General features: G+C 42.3%; 1 protein-coding gene across 1 annotated transcript in view; it reads left to right on the top strand.

Annotated features, from left to right (window-relative positions):
• OBSCN (obscurin, cytoskeletal calmodulin and titin-interacting RhoGEF) overlaps positions 1 to 13,960 on the top strand; it is a 192,867-nt gene that overhangs the window by 113,749 nt on the left and 65,158 nt on the right. The window contains exons 54-68 of the mRNA XM_074157645.1: positions 644 to 931; positions 2,346 to 2,618; positions 3,817 to 4,237; positions 4,283 to 4,700; positions 4,746 to 5,172; positions 5,796 to 6,074; positions 6,445 to 6,523; positions 7,316 to 7,434; positions 8,256 to 8,453; positions 8,884 to 8,916; positions 9,033 to 9,131; positions 9,601 to 9,812; positions 12,132 to 12,215; positions 12,436 to 12,583; positions 13,406 to 13,545. Of these exons, the coding sequence (XP_074013746.1) occupies positions 644 to 931; positions 2,346 to 2,618; positions 3,817 to 4,237; positions 4,283 to 4,700; positions 4,746 to 5,172; positions 5,796 to 6,074; positions 6,445 to 6,523; positions 7,316 to 7,434; positions 8,256 to 8,453; positions 8,884 to 8,916; positions 9,033 to 9,131; positions 9,601 to 9,812; positions 12,132 to 12,215; positions 12,436 to 12,583; positions 13,406 to 13,545 (3,218 nt within the window). The remainder of the gene's footprint in view (positions 1 to 643; positions 932 to 2,345; positions 2,619 to 3,816; positions 4,238 to 4,282; positions 4,701 to 4,745; positions 5,173 to 5,795; positions 6,075 to 6,444; positions 6,524 to 7,315; positions 7,435 to 8,255; positions 8,454 to 8,883; positions 8,917 to 9,032; positions 9,132 to 9,600; positions 9,813 to 12,131; positions 12,216 to 12,435; positions 12,584 to 13,405; positions 13,546 to 13,960) is intronic.

Genomic DNA, 13,960 nt, shown 5'->3' with positions numbered 1-13,960 from the left:
TGAACTTGAAGACTGAAAGAATTATTTCTGTCTTCTAAGCCAAAGTGTAAATTAGGTGAGGAACATTTTATGGTGTACTGAGTATGAACATCACTAGCCAGTCTGGTAGGACACAAGACCATTCCCATTATGTATTTATTTGTTGTTGCCTGATGCTGTGACATATATAGCAATTACACAGAAATTGAGCGACTTGCTATTAAAATACTAGAGAGTTACTCTGTAGTCCAACAATAACTTGATTTCCATTAAGGCCAGACCTGAAATAAATATGATCAATGCCCAAACGTATTTTAATTTTTCAGCTAAGTTCCTTGATAATATGGACAGCAAAGCGTCATCTTTATTTTGAGCCAGCTGCAATGAAGCAGCGGGAAAAAATCACAATATGAGACATTAAGTATGTAAGATGACAGTTGGAAAACAAATAACATTAGCAGTGTAGATCAGGGCAGACAAAGGAAAACTCAGCGGCGCACAGGTACGTCTCATGGCCATGGGCATGTACCCATCAACTTTACAATAAGGCAGATACTGAATCTATTGAGCTTCCTTCTCATTGCTTGTAGAAGGCTCTTGGTTTTTTTGGTATAAAGCATTATTGCTCATGTCGTACATCACGGGACCTCTGTTGTGCCTTCAGCCCACCCCGATCCACCTGAAGAACCGGAAGTTTTAAGTAAGAACAGCCACTCTGTCACTCTGTCTTGGTACAAGCCGTTGAGCGATGGCGGTTGTGGCATCCTAGGCTACAACGTGGAGAGGAAAATCCCAGGTATTGGCTGGCAGTCGTGCAGCAAGGGCATTATTCAAAACACAGAATTTACGGTGGACGATCTCACCCCGGGTGAACCCTACAGATTCCGTGTCTCAGCTATAAACAAAGTTGGGACCAGCGAGCCGGTGCACTTCCCTCAGATGGTGAGGCTAGGTGAGAACAGAGAGATGCCCCCATGGAGGACTGCAAGCTGCTGTAGACCTTGTGTTTCGCATGGCGTGCCTGCTTCACCCATTCCAGGCATCTCCTGGAAGACAGTTTCTCAGTGCTTTGCTGCCAACACAATAGAGGAGAAAGAGCTTGGGAAAATTGTTCTGGGCTGCTGCGAACAAAACCTGCTGCGTTGTTAGTTCTCAACACTTATTTTCTCCAAACTGCATCAAGCTGTCTTGCAGCCTGCACTGCATCCATGCGTTGTCTGGTCACCAGGAGTTTCTTTTCTGGTGGAATTAGGATGGAATGAATCAAAAGGGGCATGTTGGAATGCATTTGGGGTAACTGAGACCCTGGTACCAGTGCAGAGGGTGGGCAGTGTTGTCTTCTTCACCCATCTTTCTCTTTCATTATGTTATTTGCATATCTTTTTCAATAAACCCCACACACAAATGGTGGAGGACACAGTTTCTTTGCTGTCTGTTGGTGAAACTTTGGAAGCTTCAGTGGGATGGAGACCCACTCCCTCAATCTTTCTCTTCTTGCAACTCTTTCTGTGATAGCTGAGTGTCCAACAAATTCCTCCAAGTGAGAATAATAACAATAAAAAAATCTTCTTTTTGCAACATCACAACTGCCAGTGTGTCAGCTGGGCACCGATAGCACTGTGTATGCTGACTTCGTCTCCAAAAAACCCAAGGTGTTTGGGACAGTGGTCCCCTCGCCCCAGTGAAATGTGCAGAGGGGCAGATCATGCTCAGGAGCTGCTGGTTTTGGAAACTCCACTGTGTGCTTTACATCCCAGTAAACATCTCCACATTCAGTGGAGGCCTCCTTCCAAAGTATAAGAAGATACAGAGATTTTTTTATTTTTAAATTCTTTATGTTTTTTGAGAATTCTTACTCTTCCTAAGCAAATGTAAATATACAGATTTTCTTTCTTTTTTTTTTTTTTTTTTTTTTACTTTCAAGACTGGGACGAATGCCCCCTCTAATAATCTCTTCTGTTTTTTTATTCTTTTTATTGTTTCTTTCTTGTCTCTCTTCAGAACTGCTTCACTTCTAAACATTAAAATCTTCTACAATCTGTAGGACTGCTTGAATACTGGTGATGGGTAAATGAAGATCAGCAAATATGCAGGAATGTGAAAAATGCAACCACTTTTGCATGTATATATTTAAATGGAGCTGGTTTAACTGCTGGGAGAGCTTGTGAAGTTATTTTGATGTTACCTTTGGAAGTGCAAACTTTGGATGCTGCCAGTCATTTGTTTTTTCCTTTGGTTGTCTACAATAACTAAAGAACCTATGGATGACAGATGGGATGTTTGGGTATTTTATAGAGTCGTCTCGAGTGCCTTAAAGCCAATTTATGATATGTTCTTTGTGTTAATTCACCTTTTTTTAATTACAGAGCCTCCAGTTACAGTCACTCAACCTTTGGTGGGAGGATCAGTCTCAGAAGGGGAGGTGGCTCGCTTGGAGTGCAAATTATCAAGTGAAACTAAAGAGAGTGTGACATGGTTCAAAGGAAAAGAACAAATACGAGCTGGAGGGAGATATGAGATCCTCTCTGATGGAAAAAAGCAGACACTCATTATTCATGCATTTAAACCTGAAGATCAGGACACATATACCTGCATGGTTTCTCCGGAAGTCAAATCTGTTGCCAGCTTGTGTCTTGAAGGTAAAGAGAGTGCATTCCTGTGATGTTAAATCAGTTCTGTTTATGGACATCCAGGGGCATCTCCACAGCCTGGGCTGGAATTCATTTTCTTTTACAGGCTTTGAGAACAATCCACAAATAATTGTTATCTTCATGTTCAGTATTGCCCAGTATGTTTCCAAATCCCTAATAGCTTTGAGCTGCTCAGATAAGATTTTCCTGAGTCAGATATTTAAAGTGTGATATAGTTGTCTTTACGTGGGTTTCTGGTGCCTTTTGAGATGCTTGGAGGTATTCTGCTTGGCCTTCAGCTGCCACTTCAGAAAGTGGCTCTTTCATATGTTCTGCTTGGTATCTGCCAGCCCCTTGTCCTAGACATCCCAAATGGCTTTCGGTCATAATGTCTAGGAGGCTGCCCCTACAGTGGGATTCAGTGGCCCCCACATAGGCATCTAGTGCCATTGAGGCACTTCAGGATATCACTCCTGGCTTCCGTCTCCTTCTCCAGAGGGACTCATAGGTCCTGTGTTGTATGTGAGAGTCACATGTCGTTGTCCCAGACAGCCTGGAGCATCTCAAATGGCCCTGCGGACTATGTGAAGGCAAAAAGTGAGTCACAACCTTCTGTCTTAGACACATCTTAGCAGGCAGGTGTCTCCATCTGAGGTGGGAGTGTCAGCTCCCATTATAGCCAGCAGAGATCTATTCAAGACAGTCAGCGAAGCACTGTCTAGCTGTAAAATAGGATGAGCCTGAATAGCTTTCCAGGCTCCACTGACAGTCTTGGCTTGGTATTCACCAACTGCAATATTTTAAAAGGGCAGAAAATTATTTATTGTGTTCAAATGTGTGAGGAATTAAAAAAAAAAAAAAAAAAAAAGTTGTTTGGATATGTTTTAAGTGCATACATAGAATCACAGGATAGTTGAGGTTGGAAAGATCTTCTGAAGATAGTGTAGTCCAGCCCCGGGCTCAAAGCGGGGTCACAGAATCACATGGGGTTGGAAGGGACCTCCGGAGATCATCTAGTCCAACCCCACCTAGGACAAGTAGTCCAAGACCACATCCAGTAATATTAAATTCACGTTTTGTCCTCAACAGAATGCTTAGTTAAATGCCACTGATAGTCCTCTGCCTGGTCTTTAGAATAATATTTCCATGTGCTTTCTAAGAGCTTAGTCACAGACTTGTAAAATCTTACCAATTTAATTCTCCTCAGTTTCAACAGTGACAATGCTAAAAGAGATCGCCAGAGAAGCACCTCCTGCAAGACCACCAGAAGAGCTGGCGGATGGCCACGTCCAGCCCAGCTTGCCTCCTGAGGCTGCTCAGGAGGGAGATCTTCACCTCCTGTGGGAAGCCCTGGCCAAGAAACGCCGGATGAGCCGGGAGCCCACCTTGGATTCCATCAGCGAGGTGCCTGAAGAGGACGAGAAGCTTCAGAAGTTGAGGAAGGAGGAAGCGGAGATGTCTCATTATTACTCAGAGGAGTACTCCACGTGTGATGAGCTGGCTAGGACAGGAGAAGCAGATTTGTCTTTCACAAGCTCAGATGATGAGTCTAGAGCTGGGACTCCTTCACTGGTAAACTACCTCAAGAAAGCTGGGAAGACAAGTGTCAGTGTTACTAGCAAGGCTCAGTCCATCTCCACAGGCAAATTATGGAAACAGTGGGAGAAATCCAGTGTGGAGACTGTTGTGTCGGCCTCACCTGCTCAGCCAGCTGAACCAGAAATGCCAGATTTAGATGATCCTTCTATGAACAAGGCCGCTGTGAAGATCCAGGCTGCTTTCAAAGGCTACAAAGTCAGGAAAGAGATCAAGCAACAAGAGTGCCCAGTGTTTACTGAGACCTTCAAAGACTTCTCTGGTGAGCCTGGAAGCACTCTCCATCTCGAGTGTGTGGCCCACAGCAAAACTGACATGAAAGTCCGTTGGCTGAAAGACGGGGAGGAGCTTTCAGACGGTCGCTACTATCACATAGACAATTACAGTGATGGAACCTGCTCTTTGATTATCACTGGCCTGGACAGGAAAGATGCTGGTAAATACACCTGTGAGGCATCCAATAAATTTGGCAAGGTTTCACACAGTGCTGAGGTGGTTATTGGCACTCAGGAACCTCAAGTTCTTCATAAGGAGAAGCAGGTCAAACCAAGCACTGACAGTGAGACAGAGAGCTCATCTGGCAGTGAGCTGGATGATGCTTTCCGAAAAGCAGGAAGGAGACTTCATAGACTCTTCAGGGCCAAGATCTCAACAGAGATATCTGATGTGGAGGAAGAGCTCTTTGTCAGTGCAGATGAAGGGGACGTAGAGGTGGTCGACCATCAGACGTATCGTGAGGATGACCAGTACATCTACATCAAGTTTGAAATCTTGTCTGAGGCAAAAACTGCTGCCACTCGATTCAGAGAGATGTTTGGTGCTCTGGGAATTCCCGTGGAGATTGACATTTTGGAACAAGGCCCTAAAAAAATTGAATTGCGTATTGGGAAAGCAACACCACCCACCCATGGGAAGTTTGCACCACCACTAGTGAGACCTCCACCGCCTTTGCTGACTTCTGATACAGGTAAGCGAAGCAAACCTGTTTATTCTTTGGAAAAGACAGCTGGAGCAGGTCAAAATGTTATATTTTCACTCATGAGTAACATCCAAAAAGCCTTTGTTTTTCATTTGGTGCAGATATTTTCCTGGAAACTTTGCGCTTTTTGAAAAACTGATGAATTTTTTTATTCTTTTTCATTTTGAGGGAGAGGAAGGAGGTTAGTGATGAAGGAGCGGGTTGCAAAATATTGACTTATCTACAAAGCCACTTTTCACAATAGAAATGCCCTTGCTACAATAATATGGTCATAAATGCTATGATTATTATGCTTAAATAAATGAAATAGTTTTCAGAACAGTCCTGGGGAGAAAAGACGTTTCAACAAGGAGAGGAACAGAGGCAATGTATAGTTTGCAGCTGTGGTACTGCAATGCTCATGGTATTAAGGAATATCTTCATAGTGCTTGTCAGGGACTTTCTTCTTGCCCGTTTTCATAGTCTCCAATTAAAAACAGTCTACATAGTCTGCAATTAAAAAAAACCTAGAAACCAGAATTCTTCAGGCACTGGGCAGCAGTGCTCTTAAAATACGTCTTTTGACACAACCGGGTTTTTCCTTTCTTCTCTCCTAACTACGCTGACTTTAGCTCCCATGTTCCTGACTGAACTCCAAAACCAAGAGGTACAAGATGGATACCCAGTCAGCTTTGACTGCATCGTTGTTGGCAAACCGCTCCCCACGGTTCGCTGGTTCAAGGATGGGAAAGCTATCGAAGAAAACGATCATTATATGATCAACGAGGACCAGGAAGGGTGCCATCAGCTGATCATCACAGCTGTGGTCCCCACTGACATGGGTGTTTACCGTTGCCTTGCTGAAAACAACATGGGAGTTGCTTCAACCAAGGCAGAGCTTCGAGTTGACTGTAAGTCTCAAAATTGCTGTAGAAAAAAACAAGGGAAGGGGTCCTGCTGAGAGGTGCATATTTTTCTTTTTTTTTCAAGAAAAACACCATTTATATTAAAAGGAAATGTACAAGTATCCCATAAAATGTTTCACTTGCAAACCTCTTAGGTTCAGTTGGGTTTTGCCGACACTGAGGCAAGGCTCAGAGAAAAGCTTTTCAGGTAAATGGAGGTGTTTTCCATAATCCAGGGGCCTGTGAGACCCTGCTGCAGTAGCAGCGTGAAATTGAACTGCCAGTCACTCAAATTAGTAGGGAAATTATAATTATAGTAAGAAAAATAGTTTCAAAGCTCAGATTATAAAAAACACTTCATTTTTCCATTTAACAGTGACCAGCACCGACTATGAGACAGCAGCAGATGCAACAGAGACATCTTCTTACTACAGTGCCAAAGAATATATTTCAAGGTAAAATATTGACCTCTAGCTCTTTCTAACTTCTGACTTGGTAAGATCAATATGTATATTTACATCTAGCCTGGTTTTGCTGTATCTGGCAGGGCTAGTTTAATGTCATAAAGAAACAGCCAGACCAGCTGAGATGCAATAACTTCAACAGCTGGACATTTATCATGTGTGAACATGCTCTGGCTGCCTTCAGGCCAGCCTGGATATTTCCTCATGGTATCACTCCAGTATTTTTAATGTTCTATGGTGCTGAATCTGTTGTTGTGATGACAAAACTATGAAGTCTTTCCTATGAGGACAGGCTGAAAGAGGTAGGGTTGTTCAGCCTGAAGAAGAGAAGGCTCCAAGGAGACCTTAGAGCGCTCCCAGTCCCTAAAGGAAAGATGGAGAGGGACCCTGGATCAGGGAGGGGAGCCATAGGACAAGGGGTAATGGTTTTAAACTGAAAGAGAGGAGATTTAGATTAGATATTAGGAAGAAATTCTTTCCCATGAGCGTGGTGAGATACTGGCCCAGGTTTCCCAGAGAAGCTGTGGATGTCCCATCCCTAGAGGTGTTCAAGGCCAGGGGGCTGGATGGGGCTTTGAACAACCTGGTCTAGCGGGAGGTGTCCCTGGCCATGGCAAGGGGGTTGGAACTCGATGATTTTTAAGGTCCCTTACAACCTAAACCATTCTACGATTCTATGATTCAAAAACCGACAGACTGAATTAACCTAAAATAGGTGATTCCGATTCCTAACTCTTTTCTGGCTTGCTGACTTTCTTCTTTCTGATTCTAATCACTTCTTAGCCGAGAACAGGAGGAATCTACCACTGAGGAAGAGCAACTGCCCCAGATCTTTGATGAGCTTCATGATATTCATGTGGCACCTGGAGCATCGCTGGCTAAATTTCACCTGAAGGTGAAAGGTGAGGGGAGCCCGCAGCCCTGTCAGTTGTTCCAGGTTGAAATGCTGGACATGGTTTTCCCATGTGCTCTTCTGCAGCTGTGACCCCAGTCTGTGCATCTTGCGCCGCGTTTGCACAAACCAGCCAGAAGAGTGTGTATGGGCTGATAAACGATGACTTTTTGCAGCAATAATCAGGCAGATTAAGTGCCTCATTCTGTGTCCGTGTCTACAGGCACAATTACAGGCATATGCTTCTGAAAACTGAATCCTGTAATTCTCTGAGCACATTGGTTATGGAGGAGCATCAAGGAATAGAAAAAAAGAGAGTGAGAATATCCCTTATTCTCTTTAATAAATTAAACAGTTCTGGGCTTGCCTTACTTTATAAGTGGGTTCCTGCTACAACCTAAAAACTGCAAAACCATCCTCCTGGTGTTGACTGTCTGTCTGTCTGTTGACTGACTGCAGGGAGAGGTGGCGAGTCTCCTGTTTTCTCCAATTGCTGCCTATAAAAATGATAAGAACTGTTTTGGTTCCAACTTTTCTCTTTGTCTATATTGCAAATCAGACCTAAGTGTTACCTTTCCAACCTGGAAGGCATTTGCATGTGCAGCCAATATGGAGAGTGCCACAAACTAAAGAGACAGGACAGAACTTTACCAAATAAATAGAATTTCATGAATTTGCAGCCATTCCGAATCGGGTAAAACCTTGAAACAGCAGCCCTGGGCAGAGCTGAGGACTCCTTGGCTGCTCAGAAAGATCTGCCTGGTTGGAGATGCTCCCGAGTCGATGTTGTCAGTGAATTCTGTTCTCCATGTCTGTAACTGCTCCTTGCAGGGTACCCACAGCCTCGTCTCTATTGGTTCAAAAACGGACAGCCATTAAAGCCCTCGGATCGTATCCTGAAGACTGATAAACAGGAATTCCACTCGCTGGAAATTCGCGACGTCACTAAGGCAGATGCTGGCCAGTACTCTATATTTGTCATCAACTCTGCCGGTTCTGCATATTCGTCAGCCAGGCTGGTAGTCAAAGGTAGGTATTGGATGGTTTTGGCACTTGATTTTTCTCTGTCCAGTGGCTCTTTCTATTTTCTATGGTTATTTTTGTCAAGAAAGCCTACCAAGATAAGTCAAGGGAGGTGAGGAAGTCTGTAGGTAAAAGATGACGTGCTTTAATCTTGGTTTACCTATCAATTTACTGTGTCCCCTGAAAATGAGACTTGTCACTTCTCTAGGGTCTGACTGTTGTCTCATAAATGTACGTTTTATTCCTGCCCAACCTCATTAACTTTAATACTTAATTTTAATAAAACCGAGGGCCTCTTATAAATCATACTAACATTTCTTTGTACTGTCTCCTGCAAGGGGTAATCCCCTGGAGTTACTTTTTTCTTTTTTTCCTTGAAATCATGGACAGAAAGTTATTTGTATTTGTCATTTTGTTTTTTCTCCTTGTGTTACAGATCCTTATGAGAAAGAAGAGCCATCAGAAACAGGTGAGAGAAGCCGTAGCAGGTGATAATAGAATTCCTAGGAATTTTTCAGTAAACTGACCCAGAAGATGTCACCATGTTTCACCCATCTTTATGAATCTGAAAAATATCTTTTTCAGATTCCCATGAACAGTTGATACCGCCAAGGTTCCTGGAAAGATTTACTAACAAAAAGGTGAAAAAAGGTGCCAGCATCACATTATCTGTAAAAGTGGAAGGTAAGTGGATAGATGCCTTGCCTCTCTGCGTAACTCTTCCCTTCCATAACTTCATGACACATTCTACACCCTCTCTGACCCAAGTCATTGTAAACTCATTGCCTGTATCTGAAGCCTGGGGCTCTACTCCCAGCTTTGTAAGAGAGTTTATGTGTTCTACGGAAAGTATATTACTCATCTTCACCTCCATTTTCCTGTATGTAAAAACAGGGATAATAATATTTATTAGTATTATGAAGATGTGTTGATTAACGGGTTTGGTTTTACAAAAAGGTTTAATGTGCTTATGAGTGTGCTGCAGAAAGGTTTATGTTCCTTTATTTTATATTATGCCTGTTATTGTTGGAAAAGTATCAGGAAATAGATAAAAATAGCACTTATTGCTATCTTTTGCTAATAGTATGGCTCATATTGTAAGGAAGGAACACCATTAGGAAAATAAAAGCTCATTGCTTTTGCTTTCCTTTAGGACACCCACCACCAACTATTACTTGGCTGAAAGAAGTGTCTCGGGAAGACATCCTGTGGATCAAACCAGACACGCCTGGATATAAACTCGCCAGTTCGAATATGCATCACAGTTTAATTCTCTTGGATGTTAAAAAGAAGTACAGCGGAGCTTATACGTGCATCGCTACCAACAAGGCTGGCCAGTCCATCTGCACCGCCAACCTGGAAGTTGCAGACGGTAAATCTTTCTTACAATACAGACACATTCTCTGTGTTCCCTTTCGTATAGTGCCTAAGAGAAAAACAAGTGTGAACGATAAGGAAATTAATCAAATCACAACTGAAAAAATAATGCTTTTTCCCTAGATTAGCTACGAATTCGCTTGACTTGCAGATGTTTACATTCTTTACTTCTGTAATGTTTTAAATTTCTAGTTTGGATTAACAGCAATGTCTTTTCTGTATAAACAGAAGACAAGTCTAAGAAACAACCAAATTAAGCACAAAGGAAGAAGAGAGGAAGAAAGGCAATGTAAATTAACTAGAAAAAGTCACCATATAAAAAAATGCTTTGAGTGCTTCACTCTGCCAAGGTATTTTGCGTGATAGAATTTCCTTAAGGCAGCCAGAGTTATTTGATTCCCCTTTGGCAGAGCTTTCCAGAGCCTCTCCTGGCATAAATCCTTCAGTAGGAGGTGGAACAAGCCAAATACGGGCTGGGAGTAGGGGCAGCATGTGAAGGACTTCATTTTTTTGTTATCCTTCCTTGCATCCCACATTTTTACTGTACCAAGAGCTACAGGAGCATAGGTTGGATGTAGAGAAATGGGGCAACCATACATCTATATGCACAGGGAGGGGAATAAACTGTTTGCATCATTTGAGTGGGAGTATGCATCCCAGGTCCGATTCAGTATTCCAGTGTTCCCAGTAATCCACGTGTAGAAACTGTGACTACGTTAAATACATAAAAAAACCACTCTCTGCCTTCTGTCCTCTAATGATACACCCTAATCTTACAGTGAAAGAGGCTGAAGTTCTGACCCAAGAGCGGGTGATGGTGTCAGAAGCCATCATGACCACACTGGGGTAAGTGGTTGGCCAGCCATGCTGAAGGGGAGCAGTGCAGGTACCACACTGCAGAAGTTCCCCTGAGTCACTTTTAGGAAGTGTTCACTTTAACATCTTATATTCACGTCTCAGCATTAGAGTTAAAATAGTTGGAGGTTCCAGGATGGAAAGCTCTATGAATATTCTGGTAACAATGTCAGCCATTTATGCTCGATTATCAGGGAGGATAGGAACAAGGACAAAAAATAAAATAAAAAATTGTGTAGGACATATAAAACTCTTGCTACTTTTTCATCTCCTAAGCAGAATGCCAAAAAAATTCACAGGGTCAAGGTGTGACTGCTACTTGCCAACTTTGAAATGAACTGATGCTTTGCAGAAAAAGAAGTGGATGAGAAGATTCTGCTCACAAACTTCCTGTTTACAAACGCACCTGAAGAATAACCTTCTCAATTTGCCTTTTTTTGCTTGTGCCGTAGGCAGATACAGTCTGAAAAGTGGTATCCACGTGAACACACTTTAGCTTCTAGAATATGTCTGCCTAAAACACTTGACCAGTCTTTTTCTGGAGTGTGAAAGTGAAAAAAGCTACAGTGTGAATTCAGCTATTCCACTGCAACATCTACCAAGGATGTGCTCGGGCTCTGTTAGGCATACTCAATCAAAGAATCACGGAATGATATGGGGTTGGAAGGGACCTTTGGAGATCATCTAGTCCAACCCCCCTGCCAGAGCAGGTCCACCCACAGCAGGTTGCACAGGAACGTGTCCAGGCGGGAATCAGTGTTATATGGTTTATCACATAATAAGTGAAGTGAGCTTCCTCCTGCTTCCTATGTACTAACAGAGAATTAGGGCAGATCAGCTTGTGCAATGAGAATTTATATCCCGCCTCCAAAAAGCACAGGAATAGCAGAGATGTTGACTGCAGGATATGGGTGTTTCGAGAGAGCTGTAGTCTTGGGAAACACCACAAAAACTCTTCATCAGATGCAAGCAAATGCTGGTAGTTCTTCATGTCCGTGAAGCCATCTTCACTCAGTCTTGACAGTATAGTCTTCTGCCCCTTTTCTGCTGGCATTTGGTGCTGGTAAAATATGTCAGTGTGGCAAGGGTCTCTTTAGACCTCAAAGCCACTGAAGTACCAGTAGTCAGCTTGCTTCTCCAACACACGGGCATCCTGGTGTGGTGGGAGTAGATCTCTTGGCAGAACCATGGCATCTACGTATCCTCCAGCCCCTGGTTTCCTGATGAAACCACTGGAAATGGTCATAGAATCACAGAATGTTTTGGGGCCCTTGAAGATAGTCTCGTTCTAATCACCATGCCACAGGCAGGGACACCTCCCACTAGACCAGGTTCCTCAAAGCCTCATCCAACCTGGTCATGAACACCTCCAGGGATGGGACATCCACAGCTTCTCCTTGTTATACATTTTATTTTAACAATTAACTCTGCTTTACTCTTTCTTTTTCAGAGCTATTCATCCCTCTGAAACAAGAGAAGGTAAGAGAAGCTATTCTCTCTCTCCTATTCCTGCCCTTCACATCTACAGCTGAGATTGTCTATGCATTTCATGATTACTACCTACTTTTGTCCCGTTTTCTTGAAAATGTCTGAAATATTGGAGGACTGGTCTCTGTTCAAGGGTGAATTATTTGGATTAAATGTGATCAAGCACGGTTTTAAAGATAGATGAAGTGAAGAAAATCAGACCTTCCTTCCACAGAAGCTTTTGTTACTCAAAAAAGATGATTTTGAAATGACATTGCCTGCTTAATAGAAAATGCTCTCTTTTCCAGGAGACCTTGAAGCCGGTAGAGAAGGTGTACCCAAAAGCCCTATTTCCTTAGCTGATGTTGGCTCAGAAGAGTTCTTCCAGAAACTCACCTCCCGTATCTCAGAAATGGTATCTGCAAAAATAAGTCAGGGTAAGCAACCAGGCAAATGCAATTTAATCATTGTAGAAAAACATGCAGTCTTTTTCTGAGGTATCATCTGGACTTTAAATATCAGTGAGCTTTATGAAGCAGTTTTTTGAGACAATCATCCTACACAAGCATATGATTATTTGTAAATGCTTAGCACTAAGAATTTTTAGTAAGAGTCCATCCCAACTGCATGTCTGAGTATACAGTTCTGAACTAGAAAAAAAGCTATTGCAGTAAACTGAGATGCCTGGTGTCCATTTTATGTGTACAGTGTTTATTTAAATAAGTAGGAGTAACTGTAAGCTTTAGAGTGGAGGACAATTGTAAAAATGGAAGTGTATTTTGAACACCTTAGGTATTTTGAGTTCCTCAGATATTCATCACTCCTGAGTCTGAAAGCAATTCTGTTTTGAAGACTTCCCACATCTTCAAATTGTAGCTCACAATGGGATTTTAAAATCAACTCAAGGCTGAAAACTGTGTGCACAGCTGTGCAGTAATCCAACAATTTGTTGAATTGAATGAAAAATCTTATTTTGTGTATAATATATTGATTATCTTGTAAAATTTTATCTTGAAACAAAAATAGAGGCATTACCTCTCCTACAAATATTCTTGCAGTGCAGTAGGCGTGCAACCTCATGTATTAAAACGTCCCAATAATTTATTTAATCCTAAATATCAATAGGAGGTCACACTAAATGCAACAAATCCTTTTCCCAGGGAATAGTTGTTTTTATGAAATTGAAAATTATTACAGGTACGGTTCGTGTTCAAATTGGAGATCTTTATTTCGCACTTTGCTGTTGCTCTGCTTTTTAGCTACACTTCGAGTGCCAGGGGCAGAAAGCGACGATGAATCAAAAACTCCCTCTGCATCTCCTCGCCATGGACGATCCAGACCTTCATCCATTGCTCAGGAGTCCTCCTCTGAGTCTGAAGATGGTGATTCTAGAGGAGAGGTAGGATACAAGTTTGGACAAGTTTGACACAAGGGGGAAACTTTATGTAGAATGACCAATCTCCTATGGTTTAAGGATCTCCATGCCCTTTAGGGATGTGCTTCACTTTAGCAGGTATATTTAGTAGCTAAATATTGGGTCTGTGGTACAGAGCATAGAGTATCAAATTCTGATGCTCACTGTATGGTCTTAAACAAGTTGTTCAAGTCAACATGGTCAAAACATATCCATCATTTGGCACCTTTTGCTTTCATGGCTGAGCTTAAGAAACTCAGAATTTTATTTTCTGTGGCCTTGAACAGAAGAACTTTGTTGAGAAGCTCTTCACAAGAAAAATTAGAATTTTGTGGAAATTAGAAAATTTTTTGGTGTTCATTTCAAATGTTTCTTGTAAAAAACAAAACAAAAAGCCCTT

The sequence above is a fragment of the Numenius arquata genome, chromosome 12 (assembly GCF_964106895.1).
Source record: "Numenius arquata chromosome 12, bNumArq3.hap1.1, whole genome shotgun sequence".
Taxonomy (NCBI): domain Eukaryota; kingdom Metazoa; phylum Chordata; class Aves; order Charadriiformes; family Scolopacidae; genus Numenius; species Numenius arquata.
The sequence above is the reverse complement of the archived record's forward strand: the minus strand, read 5'-3'. Positions and strand labels throughout refer to the sequence as shown.